Source organism: Phyllostomus discolor, chromosome 2, assembly GCF_004126475.2.
Source record: "Phyllostomus discolor isolate MPI-MPIP mPhyDis1 chromosome 2, mPhyDis1.pri.v3, whole genome shotgun sequence".
NCBI classification, from domain to species: Eukaryota; Metazoa; Chordata; class Mammalia; order Chiroptera; family Phyllostomidae; genus Phyllostomus; species Phyllostomus discolor.
The window spans coordinates 140562049-140577178 of record NC_040904.2 but is presented as its reverse complement, the minus strand read 5'-3'; the positions used below and the strand labels follow the sequence as shown (position 1 = coordinate 140577178).

The window sequence follows — 15130 nt, the reverse complement described above, 5'->3', positions numbered from 1 at the left end:
TGCCCTCAGAGAATTAACATTCTGGTGATGAGATGTTTTGGGGAACATTTTGTAATCCACAAAGAAATAGATATTCTTGATAATGAGCAACAATTTCTGAAGAAAATTTCAACAGGAGGATTCATAATAGTTTTGTGGTATAGTAGCAATAGATATAAATATAACCTCTTAAGATGGTCACTTAGACAATATTCTACTTAAATTAATTGTCTATTTGTACATTTATATATCTTAAACATTTGGTTATATTCCTTTAATGTCAGGTATGTTTCTTATTTAAAAGTGAGGGTGATTTTCTCTGACCGTAACCTTACCTACCTTTGGGAAAGTCTACACTCAGAAAGGCTAACGAGTTATTGAATTACATTGAATAAACTTAAAGAACTCAGATGGTACTAAATTTAGCCCTAACATTAAGATGAACTGTTAGGAGTTCTTATCCAGCACCTGGTTGTTCGGATATTTCAATGGTCACCTGCTTTCTATTTACAAATAGACTTCCTTTTTGTTAGATATGTGACAATAAATAGGTGAAATGTTAGGTGATTAACAGAATTGTGAAACATATTTTAAATATGCTGATGGTGTGAGGATATGCTCACTCACAGATTTTGAAAGTAAATTTAGTATCTGCATTCCAACAGCCATTCTAACAAGAAAACTATTTATTAAAAAAATGACTCTATTAGACCGAATAGGAAAAACTTGTAAACAAATTTAAATAATCTAATTGCCACCTTTTACAATCACAGCAAAAAGGACACATTAACACTTTGTGTTCAATGAGAAGCATTTTTAAAGAAACTTGAAGCTATTAAGAAGCCACAGGAATTTGGAAAACCGTGTGTTTGAGATGATAGAAAATCATTTACGTACGTGGTGAATTATGTTCCTCTGACTTAGCTATTTAACATTTGTTGAATTCATTATTACTTTTTCCTGTAACAGTATAGCTCACTTTATAAGTAGTATCTCCACCACGCCCATTTATTTAACCACTCTTTCTTTTGTGTCTAGGCACAGTATATCTTTTTACACCAGTGCATTCTGGATCTCTTATCAAGTAAAGGAAGTAATCAGCCCATCTGTTTTGTTAACTATTCAGCTCTTCAGAAGATGGACTCTTTGGATGCCATGGAAGGTAAACAGAGGCAGTGTGTACCCAATTTACTAGTTTAGCATGTCGAGTAGGAGTATTAGTTTAATAATAAGCATGTGCTGAAAATGTTTTAGAACCTTGGTTGGTGCACTTACCATTTTTTAAATTTCTAATCCAAGTTAGGATAATAGCTTTTCTCTATGGAGTATATTTTTGTCATGGAACATTTAAATCTTTTGAATTGTTAACTTTAATTCTCTCTTGTGACATGTTACTTTTTGTTATAGGTGATGTTGAGCTTGAATGGGAAGAAACCACCATGTAAATATTCACACCAAAGATTACAGCTGGAAGATATTTTCAAGTCCCAGGGGCCAAAATTACCCCTTCATTGTTCTGAATTGAGATATTCAACCTTAAAGAAATCTGTATGTTTCCCTTACTGTGCCTTGCTAAATGCATTGACATTTTATGAATAGTTCTAATAAGTAGGTAATTCAGGATAGTTTCTTTTGTTTTGTACAGAATAAATATTATGCATTTAAAATGTTTAAGAAAAGATATCCCAGAGTTTTTGAAGTCTTCCATATTTTTGGAATGAGCCAAATATAAAATTCTTATTATACTAGCATTAATGTTTCAATGTGAATTTCCCTATGTATTGGATTTAATCCTAACAAAGTTGTAAATGTTGATTCAGTAGTATTATTTTGGCCTCCAGGGTGTTGACGTTTCTTGTGGATAACTTCCAGGGCTGTCATAATGATCTGGACTTCCATGTACACCGCTGTGTTTTGAATCCTCTGTTTTATGAGTGCTGAGATATCATCTCATGATCTCGAACAGCTGAACAGTAACCCCTGACACTGCAGGGATTACTTAGCTTTTACACAACACACAGTAGCTCTTCGGGGACGCTTAGGGCTATTTAAATTGCATTGTGATCTTTCATTTGAAAAAACAAAAGAGAAAAATTAAACAGTGCAATTGCTTATATGCTGCTGTAGAGGATTTTTCTAGACTGTCTACATTTGTACATTTTTAGGCACACACTGTACCACTGTATTGTATGTTAAATATATAGTCAAATGTATCAAAGTACTTGTCTGCTAGATGTCTATATTCCACCTAATAACAGTTTTGAAGGTTTTCTTCAGCAGAAATGTATAAAAAATAATAATAAAAACATGTAATGTGTTGCAAGCTTGTCAACCAATGATGTGCTTCTGTGGTGCCAACAGAGATTTCTGAACAGATTACAAAAAATGGTCTTTATTCCCCAACCTTGCTTACTGAGGAATGTATTTGGTGGAACTGAAAAAAAAATCAACCAGGTTACAGCAGATTAGAAAGTTTTTTAAAAGAAAATATTTTGACTTCCTCTTTGTTAGATAGTGACAATGTACTTAAGTACGTTTTGAACTATCAATATAAATATGGTATTATTTTGTCATATATTTCAATTGAGTCATAAAACAAAATAATATTATTCTGTTTCTTCCAAGATAGAAATTATATCTTATGCATATTTCTACTGGAATATAAATATAGGTAATGTGATGGCCAATAAAATTGAACTTGAAGGAAATGAGTTACTTTGCAGCATGATTTCAGAGATCCTTATAAACATAAATTTGACTTTCTATCACATTAAGATACAATTACTAATTATAATAAAATATATTATATATAAGTACAATATAATATAGTACAAATAATTAGGATATAATCATTTCCCATGGTACCCATAGAGAGTAATTTTATTTATTTATTTTTGGAAAGAGGGGCATGGAAGAAGAAAGAGAGAGAGAAAAACATCGTGAGAAAAAAAACATAGATTGGTTTCCACTCTTACCTGCCCTGAACTATGACCAAACCTGCAACCCAAGCATGTGACCTAACCTGGAATCGATCCAGTGACCTTTTGCTTTGTGGGATGATGACAAACCAACTGAGTCACACTGGTCAGGGCTAGAGAGTAATTTTAAAATTAAATTTATTACCCAAGAAATTAACTCCTTTAGTCTTATAAACAGTCTTATTCCTGTTTTTTCAAGACAAGGAAGTATAAATAAATATAATCTACCATTGTTCCAATCAACAAATTTATTCTACAGAAAGTTACAGAAAATAAGATATGATGAGAACTCTAAAAGATTCAGGTTGGGCCCTGGCTGGTGTGGTTCAGTGGATTGAGCACTAGCCTGTGGACCAAAGGGTGGCCAGTTGGATTCCTAGTCAGGGCACATGCCTGGGGTCAGGGCAAGGTCTCCAGTGGGAGGAGTGAGATGTTTTTCTCGCACATTGATCTCTTTCTCCCTCACTTCCCCCCCTCTCTAAAATAATTAATAAAATCTTTTTAAAAAGGTTCAGGTTGGAATTAGAAGTTCTTCCATTAGCTTCATGTATCAGTCAATGAAAACACATGGCACACCAGTGCTTACAAATGTGGGGTTTTATTCATGGAAAACAGGTAACAGCCTGTGAAAAATATTATTGATGTTACTTTTTAACATATTAAATGGTACGAAAATAAATAGTTCAATCTTTAGGACAGTAAATTTTCTGTAACATCTGTATAAAACACATGTGTACATCACAGAGTATCAAGTTTGACCCATGTATATATATGCATATGTATGTATACAGCAGAGATTTAATATAAGGCCTCCTTATATTAAATCAGTGCTTAACAACCTTTAATGGCTATTAAAAATCACCTGAAGATTGTGTTAAAATGCAGATTCTGCTTCAGTAAGTGTAAGGTGAAACCTAAGATTCTTTATTTCTAGTAAATATTAAAGTTACAATATTGTTGCCTGATCTCAGACAATGCATTGAATAGCAAATCTCTAAAAGACATTAGGATCAGAATAATTTCATGTCCTCCTGAAATTATGTGAAACACATTAAAAACCACTTGGTTTCATTATCAGCAAAAAATTAGAGCACTTGTTAAATGTATATAGCTCACTAGCTATATGGCGAAACTCACCAAAATTGAATTTATACTCACATTTTAACATAGCTAATTTTTCTCTTAATTATGTTGTGAAAGGGCTACTTTGTGGCAAAGTTCCATAGGTGACTACTAAATTCAAATTAAAATAATGAAGAACACCTGTAACACTTTTAGATCCGATTTGTCAAAATATATTGAAGCACATGTACAGTAAATGAGCAACATGTGTTTCATTTGAACCAGATGAAACTGGAGCCTCTCCGAGTGGTTTGCCAAAGACGAGAGCAGCTGTGGCTATCACCTCCACTTTCATCCTGCTTAAGAATACACAATTTTTTTCTTTCAGTTTATAGGTAAAATGTATAATACATGTCTTGAAAAAAGCTAATTAAACCTTTCTCTTGTCATAAGGAGATGGTGATTCACTCTCTGAGGCTGGTACCAAACACTAATTTTTTTAAATGGGAATTAAGTTCAGCAAAATATTCTATAAATCCATGACATTATTCCAATACATCCCTTTTCATGGGCTAGCTTTTAGAAAACTCATGGTGAAATGCTGGATTCAAAAATATCTGAAATTCTTAACTGAATGATAATGAAGGTAAAAATATGAAAAAAAGAGTTTATAAAGGATAATCTTGGCAAAGCTGCTTGCCTTCTTAGGATAAGTAATATTTTATGGTGACTTCATAAATATGCAAAGAGTTTCCATGTGGAATCAGGACTCCTATGCCCACCAGCTCATGAAGATGTTCTAAGGAATAGATTATATCAGACAAATGAAAGTATTTCAAAACAGTACAATTAATTCTTCAAAGTTAATATAATCTTTTAGCCAGGCTGGTCATTGTGTAAAATTTATTAGTAAGAATATATATCCAATTTTAGCATTATATTATAGTTTGTGATATATCTGTATGTCTGTTTCACATGTAGGGATTGAAGAGATAATTATAGCAGTTAGATTGACTTCTGGTAAATAAGACCATTGATATTTTTATGAAAGATTAAGGATATTCTCAAGAAATTTTTGGACTAAAATGAGTAGACAGACATGCACAAAAATAACATAAAATGCGATTTGGAAAATAAGTCAAGAAAATTGTCATTTCAAGCATTTTCACAGGACATTCTGAATCAGTGTCTGCAATTTAATCATTTAAGAATAAAGCTGTAACTTCATAGAAGGTAAGGAAAGGCATTATTTCTTCCTGTAACAAGATTCTGATTCCATAGTCATGAACTTATATTACTTTGGTTTTCACTCAAAATATTCTTGGATTGGGAAATAATTAGAGTAAACTATAAATTTTTATAATGGTTTTACATTTATCATCTTAATGCTTACAAAATCCCTTAAGTTCTGTATGGTCCCATATTATAGATAAACATAACAAAAGCTTAATAGCTCTGCTCAAAACCATGTTTAGTAAGGATAGGAGTTGCATATTACAATCAAATTACTAAAAGTCAATGATAAAGGTAAAATTGTTATTAACAACAAAGAAAATAGAATCCTGTTCAGGGGTACAAAGATAAGAAAATATTCTAGATTCTATTCAGAGGCAATGCAAGTCAAAAGATAATGGAATGACAAATTCAAAGTGCTGAAAGTACCTTCTAAACTTGATTAAGGACAGCTACAAAAAAGCTAGAGCTGACATCACACTTAATAATGAAATATTAAAGGTCTTTACCCTAAGATGAAGAAAAAGGCAAAAATGCCCATCTTTACAACTTCTATTTAACATTGCACTGGTGTTCCTAGCCATTACAATAAGGCAAGTAAAGAAATAAAATGAATAAGGTTTATAAAAGAAGAAGCAAAATTGTATGAGTAGAAGATATAGTCATGTATGAAGAAATTATTGAGAAATGCACCAAAGAAAAATCTGTTAAGTATAACAAATAACTTTAAAAGGTTGCCAGGTGTAAGACCAAGATACAAAAATTAATTTTACTTGTACATACTATCAATGAACATCTGGAGAGTGTAATTAAAAATACCATTAACCATAGCATTCATAAATGTGAAATGCTTAAGAATAAATTTAACAAAATATGTGCAAGATCTGTATATTAAAATTATATTGATGAGAAGAATTAAAGAAGACTCAAATAAATATTTAAACATACATGTCCATGAACTCAAATACTTAATATTAAGATGTCAATTGGATGTGGGAGATGGGGATGGGCGGGGCAGGGGAGAACAGTGTGGGGAAAATGGGACAACTGTAATTGAACAATAAAAAAATGTTTTTTACAAAGATGTTAATTCTCTTCATATTAATATATAAATTAAAGAGGATATAAATCTTAATCCCATAAGGCTTTTTCCCCCTAGGAATCAATGAACTGGTTTTATAATTGCTATAGAAATGATACAAAAGCCCTAGAATAGCCAAAATGATTTTTAAATAGAACAGAAGTGAATGATTTGCAGTATAGACATATAGTATTTCTTATTATTAAAAGAAAAATAAAAAGTCAAAATATAAATCCACATATAGCTGGTCAACTGGTTTCCAGCAAAGGTGGCAAAGTAATTCCATTGGGAAAAAAAATAATCTTGCCAACAAATAGTGTCAGAACAATAGGTAGTTTATTTGGAAAAACATGAAAATAAAACAAGTTTATTTGGAAACTTGAAATGGAGCACAGGTTTAAATGTAAAAGCAAAAACTATAAAGCTTATAGAAAAAAAAGAAAAAATCCTCATGACCTTGCGACAAGCAAAGATATTTTAGAGTTCAAAAAATAAAATATGAAATAAAAATGTAATAAATTGTACTTCCTCAAAATTATAACCTTCTGCTCTTCAAAAGAAATTATTAAGAAAATGCAAAGTCAAATCACAAGCTGGGAGAATAGAAAAAAATATTCACACTGCATGTGACAAGACAAAAGTACTGCGACTTGTATCCAGAACACATGTATATTCACAGAATAAAACACACACACCCAAATGGTCAATACATGGAAAGGTGCTCAAATTAAAATAATATTGAAATAATTATACCAATAGAATGATTTAAAATTAGAATGACTATAAATATCAGGTATCCAGGAAAGTATTTTGAGCAGCTGGAACTGGAAATATATGGCACAATCATTTTGGAAAACAAGTTTATAATTTCTTATAAAGATAAACATATACCATATTATCCAGCATTGCTAGTTATTTATCCAGAAGAAATTGAAATATATGTCCAGAAAATATCTTCATGAAATATTCAATATATTGTTAAATATATTAATATTCTTAGCAGCTTTACTCATAATAAAAAAAATGAAAAGAGTACAAATTCCCAACAACAGGAATTAATAAATAAATTGTGGTATATTTGGACAATGAAATACAACTTGGAAACAAAATAAAAGTGAACTATTGGTACACACAGAACAGAGAAAATCCTCAAAAACATTATGCTGAATGAAAGACAACAGACAGAAGGTAGTACCAATTATAAAAATCCAAGTAAATGAAGCTTCAGAACAGGTTAAGCCAATCTAAAGTGATAGAAACCAAATCAGTGATTACCTGGAGTGAGGTGTGTGTGTGGGGATTGACTGCAATGGGCGAAGCAAACCTTTTGGGGGTAGTAAGAGTGGTCAGTATCTTCACTTGTCAAAATGCTTTAAATTCTATACATACAATGAGTGCATTTTATTTCATGTAAATTATAATTTAGTAAGGCTATTTTTTAAATAGAAACAAGTATACTGAAAGAATAGTTTCAAAATATTTACAATATACCATTTACATAATTTTTTAAAATACAAGTAGTACATTTTTATAAATTCATTGATTACAGTACACATGTAAAATTCTGAATGGGAATGTAAGTGTTGATGTCAGAATTACGGTTTCCTCTGACATGGGAAATATGCAGGAAGGAAGACAGATTGCCATGCAATCAGGAATCCACAAGTTTCAAATGCACTTGTTAATTTTGTTTTTAAAATTTGGAGCACATGTGGCATCACAGATGGTTAAAATAATCTTAAGTAATCTTAACTAATGAGCAAAATATATGATATTCTTCAAAGTTTTCCTTGTGTTTGAATGTCTCATATTTTTTTTAAAGATTTTATTTATTTTTTTTAGAGAGGGAAGAGAGGGAGAAAGAGAGAGAGAGAAACATCAATGTGCGGTTGCTGGGGGTCATGGCCCGCAACCCAGGCATGTACCCTGACTGGGAATCGAACCTGCAACACTGTGGTTCGCAGCCCGCGCTCAATCCACTGAGCTACCCCAGCTAGGGCTGAATGTCTCATATTTTTAAAGTATGAGTAAATTTTAAACATTAACAATTTATTAAAGTGGCATAAAAGGTGTATGCGTTATTTTCACAAAGCTACCAAAGTGTCCTGCTCTCCTGCTTAAATGAGTGCATTATGGAAAGAAATATTTACATACAGTTCTTACTGAGTTATTCCATTCCCAAAGCACTAACAATTGGAGTTTCCAATATTAAAAATAAAACTTGATGTGCTATAAGTGCTTTCCACAGAATTCACTGGGTTCTTATTTACTTAGTATTTATAAGCAGGTGCATTACCACGGAAGACATGATGAATTCACTTGCTGGATTCTATACTGGAACACAGAGTTTCATCAGTCTGAGCACACCACATTCATAAAATTGGTGCATGCTAACAGGATTGACACCTCCTCCCAAGACTGTTAACATCAGAAATCTTATAAATTCACCTTTTAAAAAAATTAAAGATTTTATTTATTTTTAAAGAGAAGATAAAGGAGGGAGAAAGAGAGGGAGAGAAACATCAATGTGAAGTTGCCTGTCACTTGCCCCCAACCCGGGACCTGGCCCACAACCCAGGCATGTGCCCTGGCTGGGGATCAAACTGGCAACCTTTTAGTCTACAGGCTGGCACTCAATCCACTGAGCCACACCAGCCAGGGCCCTTCATTGACTATTTAATTAAACTCATAGAAGATTCCTTTCCCACATTATTACTCTTTTTTTCCAGCACTAAGCCAAACTAGAATACCTGCTGCCTACTAATATACATTCCACACACTCCCAATACCATGTTTTAGCTCCTACAATTTCCTCAATAGCTCTTATCCACTGGAATTTCCCACACACTAGATTGTCAGTTACTTGTGAACAAGGACTACATTTTTCTCATGATTTTAACTATGTAGCACTTAGCAGAACATCTTACACATGAGATTAAGTCAAGCAAATTTATTCACCTGAAAGTTCACCTTAACAGAAGTAAAATAATATTGCCTACATGAGTTTGTATTGCATGTACTAAAATATCTTTTCAGTCAGGGAGCACACAAACACTGGTGGATCGAAGAGAAATGAAGGTGGGAGAGCAGGGAAAGTGGGGTGTAGTCATGTGCTGTTTGTTCAGGGCTATCAGTTATCCAGAGTGAAACCGAGATCATAATGTATGCAAAAAAAGTCTTTAAAAACTGAAGTCCCTGGAAAAGAATTCTATAAAATTGGGCAACTCACTAAAAAGTAGTTTGTCAAATATTTTTATATTTTTATATTATAGATACTTCAACGAACTGAGTTCAAGCATTTGGAAACAGCAAAGCCAATGGCATATGGTATTGGATTGGGCGTACACACACACATGCACACATATGCTCCCTCTCTATTAAAAGCACATAAAAAAATGGGACCATTTATTGAAACCCAACATATATCAATAGCTACTGGGTAGAATAAAAGTAAGTTTTACAACCAAAATCCTTTTTGAGAAGGCACATTTTCCCCTTTAAATTGCATTACAATTACTCTTTAATTGTATACTTTAAAGAGTATTCTTGCATTCTTGTCTTTAGGAGACAAGAATGAGTTTAACCCATTTTTTGAAGATTTCACCAAAACTAATTAGACTAAAAAGACAGGGTGAGGAGGTTTTAGAAGAAACTTGGAACAAGATATCCCACAGGGGTGAGACAGGCTTGGAGTTGGCGGCCAACATGCACAAGCGCAGAGGCAGGCACTAGGTCCAGAGAGGACACAAGCAACAGGTGGCAAACCAGGCCAGCAGGACACACGAGGGTGGACTAGTATGAGGTAGCATATCATAACAGGCAGGTGGAGCAGGGCTAAAGAGAATCCAAGAGTTGGCCCTGTGCAGATCCAAAAAAAGCAAGAGGCAGGGAAGTGGGTCAGCAGGAAGCAGGGTCCTCCCCTCCAACGAGATACGGAGGCAGCTCACTTCCTCCAGACCAGACCCCTCATTTCCTAAAGGTAGATAAATAGATGTATGGGTAGATAGACAGATGATAGATTAGATTAGATCTCTCTCTCTATATATCTCCCCTACATAGTGCTTAAGAATACTAAGTAAATGTTAACTGAATAAATTAATCAACAAGTGCTCTAAATAGGTAGAGTACTAGAAACATTTTAGAAAAATATCAAAATCAGGTGCCAAAAATGTATTACTACTAATCTAACCAAAGCAATAATGTCAAAAACAAAAATAATAGGAAAAGTTAAAATTGCCATATACAAAATATATTGCATACCTGGAAGATACAAGTATAAGTAGACTGAAAAATTTTATAAGTAAAAATCTGGAACTTTATGAGTAACAAGTTGCATTCTTTAATACAGGTGACCACAAAATAAATACACAAAAAATATAAACAACCAATAAATTAATTGTTTATGAGCTCACTGATAATGTCAAAATGTTATAAAATACCAGGAGGTTAAATTTATAGAGCATATCTGGAAGAAAATTGTAAAACAGAGAAATCTAAAACATGATTAATTTTTTTGTATGTGAAAACTGTTATAAAGAACATATTTCTTCTCAAATTACTTCATAGCATTAATATGCCAATTTAAAAATCTTAGCAGTATTAGATTATGTCAAATTTTTTTAAAAATGCTTAAGTTTATCTGGAAGAAGTAACTGAGAAATAGGTTAAAATTTTTGAGTAAGAAGCATGATGAGAAGAAAACTTTTTCATATATTAAAATGTTTTATTATCTAAAGCAAGTGAAAATGTATTACATGAGAAGCAGCAACACCTCAATGAAACAGACAAGGTTTTCTAACACAGGCCATGTTATAACATTTTAGTGTGTCAGTACAGAAACATGACCCAGCAATGGAGAAAAGATATGTTATTCACTAAATGATGTAGAGTAACTGACTGCTAGGAAAAAGACAACATCAAGTTATGTTTAACCCACTCACCAAAACCAAAAATGGATTTGGGTTAGTGTGCTTCATGCCTTAGTGTGCTTCATGTCCTGGTTTCCCTTTTAAAGACCGTGAAGAATTTTGCTTTCTCAGGTCACTCACCCAACTTCTAGTGCCCAATGGATCCCATCACCCCATGTGAGACATTTACATTTTCTCCACAATTTATAAAAATTCAAGGATGTATTCCTAAACACAAAACCTGAAGGTTAGAATATCAGGCTACTTTAAGTAAGCTTATTTCCCAGTTCAATAAATTTAATTAAAGTAGCAATGACATTAGGAAAGACCTTACATAGCTGAATTTCCTAGATAATAGTATCTTATAATTTGGAGCAAGCCAGCTAGTTCTTTGTTCCCACAATCCTCATCTATTATATATGTATCTCTGTACATATATCAGAAAATTTCAGTTTAATTAGAAAGCTTGGCCTCACTCTAACCTCTCAGGAAAATTTAATTCTTATACAGGGAATTTTAAGTATGTTTCTTCAATACTTCTGGGTCAGCATCCAGAGAACTTCGTTGCAAATGTCTAGGCCAGAAGACAGCTATTATTAACAATTTGAAGTATTGATTTCCCTTTTTTCCCCTTGTCTTGGTCTCTGAAAGAAATGCATCGAGAGATTTTGTGATGATATCTAATTATTAACTGATAAGTTTATGACATTGGCTAAAAATATCACCATTTTGCTTCCAAAGTTTGGGCTTGAATTACATGTAACTTACAAAAAAATTTAATAAGTGAAGTCATTCAAAATCTGTGAAATTAAGTCATTTGAAAGGAAAGGCCTCCTCTACTGAGTGTTCCATTATTGTGGGTTTTTTTCTAAGAAGTTTGTTGAAGCCTGATTATTTCAGTAGCACCTTATATAAATTAGTGTGATCATCTCAAAGTTCTCTTATAAATGCGCTACACAGTATGTAACCTTTAAGAGGTGATATTTTTAAAATGAGGATTAACTGGACTACAAATTGTTTTATAAAATTATTTTAAAGTAAATACAAATATTTTGTTTACTATGAAGCCAAGACTTTATACAGAAGAAAGTTGAAGAATACAAAGAGGGGAGGTAAGGATTACTATTTCCAGTGCTCAGTTCCATGCTATTCTTACACCCTCCAGGCACCCAGGGAACCCTGAACCAGCAGGGTTCAAGAGGTCATAAGGTAGCAACACAGATCAGCTCCTGGAGAAGAGTACCCAAGGGGGAGGTAACCACATGCTCCCCGGCTCTCCCTCTTGGGCCAGCTGTATGATATGGTGACTCACTGACAGAAAGACCAGAAATGAGTAACCCACCAATATTTTTATAAAAATAAAATAAAATAAAATAAAATAAAATAAAATAAAAGGAGGAAAGAAATTACTAACTAAAAAGATGTGCTTTACCTTAAGGCCTTTTGTGTCAATCTAGTAGTGCTCTGCATCTTTAATAATTCCAAGTTATGCTTTTATTTTTCAAAATGTGATTTTTTATCATATAGAGTTAATTTTTTAATTTTTATATTTTAATTGCAGTTTACATTCCATATTGTTTTGTATTAGTTTCAGGTGTACAACACAGTGGTTAGACCACTATAAACTTTGCAAAGTTTCCCCCCCCTTATTTCCAGTACCATCTGGCACCATACATAGTTATTACGATATTACTGACTATATTTCCTGTGCTGTACTTTACATCCTGGGACTATTCTGTGGCCTGGAGGGTATTACACTCAGTGTAATGAGTCAGAGAAAGAAAAATACCACATGATTTCACATATAAGCATAACCTAAAGAGCGAAATAAATGAACAAACAAATTAAAAAAGACTCATAGATACAGAGAACAGACAAAGGTTGCCAGAGGAGAGGGGGGTTGTGGAGCTGGGTGAAAAAGGTGAAGGGATTGAGAACTGTAAAGTGTAATTTTTTAAGGAGTTGATTTAAAGTAGACTATTGTAAACTCAGAATGATTTCACAACCTTACTTTTCCCTTTTCCAGCCTTTCCTTTCCCTCTCTCCTCTCTCTTCTCTTCCCTGCCTCACCTCCTGTCCCCCTCTTCTCTCTCCATTATTGGCCGTTAGTATAGATAGACTATTATTAAAAGCCCCAGAGCCCCAGAAAAGTCCTGTTGCCCACTTCTGAAGGGAGAGCTAAATTACTGCACCCTCAGGAAATCTCACACTAATCTTATAAGATCTTATAAGATCATGCTGCATTTTTCCCTGTGGCTGAAGTTATTGCTAAGATAATGTATTTATAAAACTCTTTAAGTAACACACCACTGCCAAAAATAGTATTATAGTATTATGATATGTCCCAAAGCTGATTTTAATCATCACTTTAATCTTCAAAAGATAACTTATTCCATGGAGAAGACTGGGATTTTCTTCAAAGTCAAAAAAAAATAAAAGCTTTCTGGTGAATTGAAATGGATAAGATTAAAGAAAAAAAAAATCTGTTATGGGAGTTTTAGAAAGCTATATAAAATACCAAATCCTCAAAGAAGTAAAAATAAAGTTGGAAACCTAAGAAGTCTAGCTATCATAGAATCATACATAGAACATTAAGAAATTAATATCTGGAAATTACTCAGTTCTTTTAAAAAAGGTAGCATATGTTTTTAGTGCTATTACATCATGATATATTAAAAATCTAAAAAAGTCAACCACATTAATTGATCCGAATAAAGTGATAAAAATATAAAAACAATCAAATATCACTTATTATACACATTATTTTTAAGCATAATAACAACAAAAACAATTGCTAGCCTTTGCCAACTTCAAACACAAAAATTGCCAGGACGAGCGCAACAGATTGGCAAAGTGCAAAGCAGCCCCTGATGCTTGCATTCTTCTTCTGTGACGTGCTGTTCCATAGTGCCCCCAGACAGGCACGGACACACATGGAAACAGCTTTCGCCACGGAAGAGTCACACCACAGCCCAGTCCAACTTCATTTGATTCCAAAACAGATATACTCATCTACAGCCATTCCCTTTATTATTCATTTTTATGCTCTTAAATCCTCTCAAAATCCTTAAAATGCTGGGGTTTTCCAATCAAAAATAAAAATTAGCAGGGTTGACTCTATTTCACAACAGTCATTCTCTGCTTTCTGGGATCTGTTAGTGTTTTCAGTCTTGGCTCACTCAGAGTGTGAGCACACATGCCTTCCAATCAGAGGGAAAGAAAAAAGAAAGGAAGGTTTTCTGTAAATAGCTTATAACCAGGGATCTATTGGATCCACTCAGGACAGGTGTGTGGAAGGTATAAACTGACTGCCATCAAGACCATTAAGTCTTGGTAGAGAGAAGTAATTGCTGGTGCTCTTTTCACGTTTTGAGTGATCGAGCTAAAGCTCCCCTCTGTGAGAATGGGTAACAAAGCAAGTGGCAAAATGCCTGATGACTCTGTTTGTGGGGCGCTGCTGTTTCCTAGTGTTCTGAACACAGAAACAGTGTTCAACAAAGAGCTGTGTAAGAAGAGTTTTAAAATGTTAAATTGCCACAACAGCTGACAAGAAGAGAATAGTCCTACTGAAAAGAAATTAATAAACAAGTGTCATAATGGACAGTTGGTGTCAATTCCTAGAGGGTTTGGAAGTAAGAAGTGGAGTGAGGAAACCATTTAAGAGAGCTCATTTGTATGAAAAGAACATCGCACTTCACGAATATCCATCTTCGGGGTCATGCTTGTCACAGTCTGCATTAGTCTGTGTTTAGCAGAAAAGAACACTTTATTATGGGCTATGTAAGCACCTTATTTTCCTGATCTCCAACAACCTATGATCGTCTGTTTTCTTGGACACAAATTTAGAAAGAAATTCTCTCCTCAGCTAATGTGGTAATTCTTGGACCAAA

General features: G+C 33.5%; 1 protein-coding gene across 1 annotated transcript in view; it reads left to right on the top strand.

Annotated features, from left to right (window-relative positions):
• Positions 1 to 2687, top strand: part of PTPRQ (protein tyrosine phosphatase receptor type Q) — a 250188-nt gene extending 247501 nt beyond the window's left edge. The window contains exons 60-61 of the mRNA XM_036018637.1: positions 1018 to 1141; positions 1387 to 2687. Of these exons, the coding sequence (XP_035874530.1) occupies positions 1018 to 1141; positions 1387 to 1424 (162 nt within the window). The 3' untranslated portion in view covers positions 1425 to 2687. The remainder of the gene's footprint in view (positions 1 to 1017; positions 1142 to 1386) is intronic.
• Positions 2688 to 15130: the final 12443 nt, after the last annotated feature.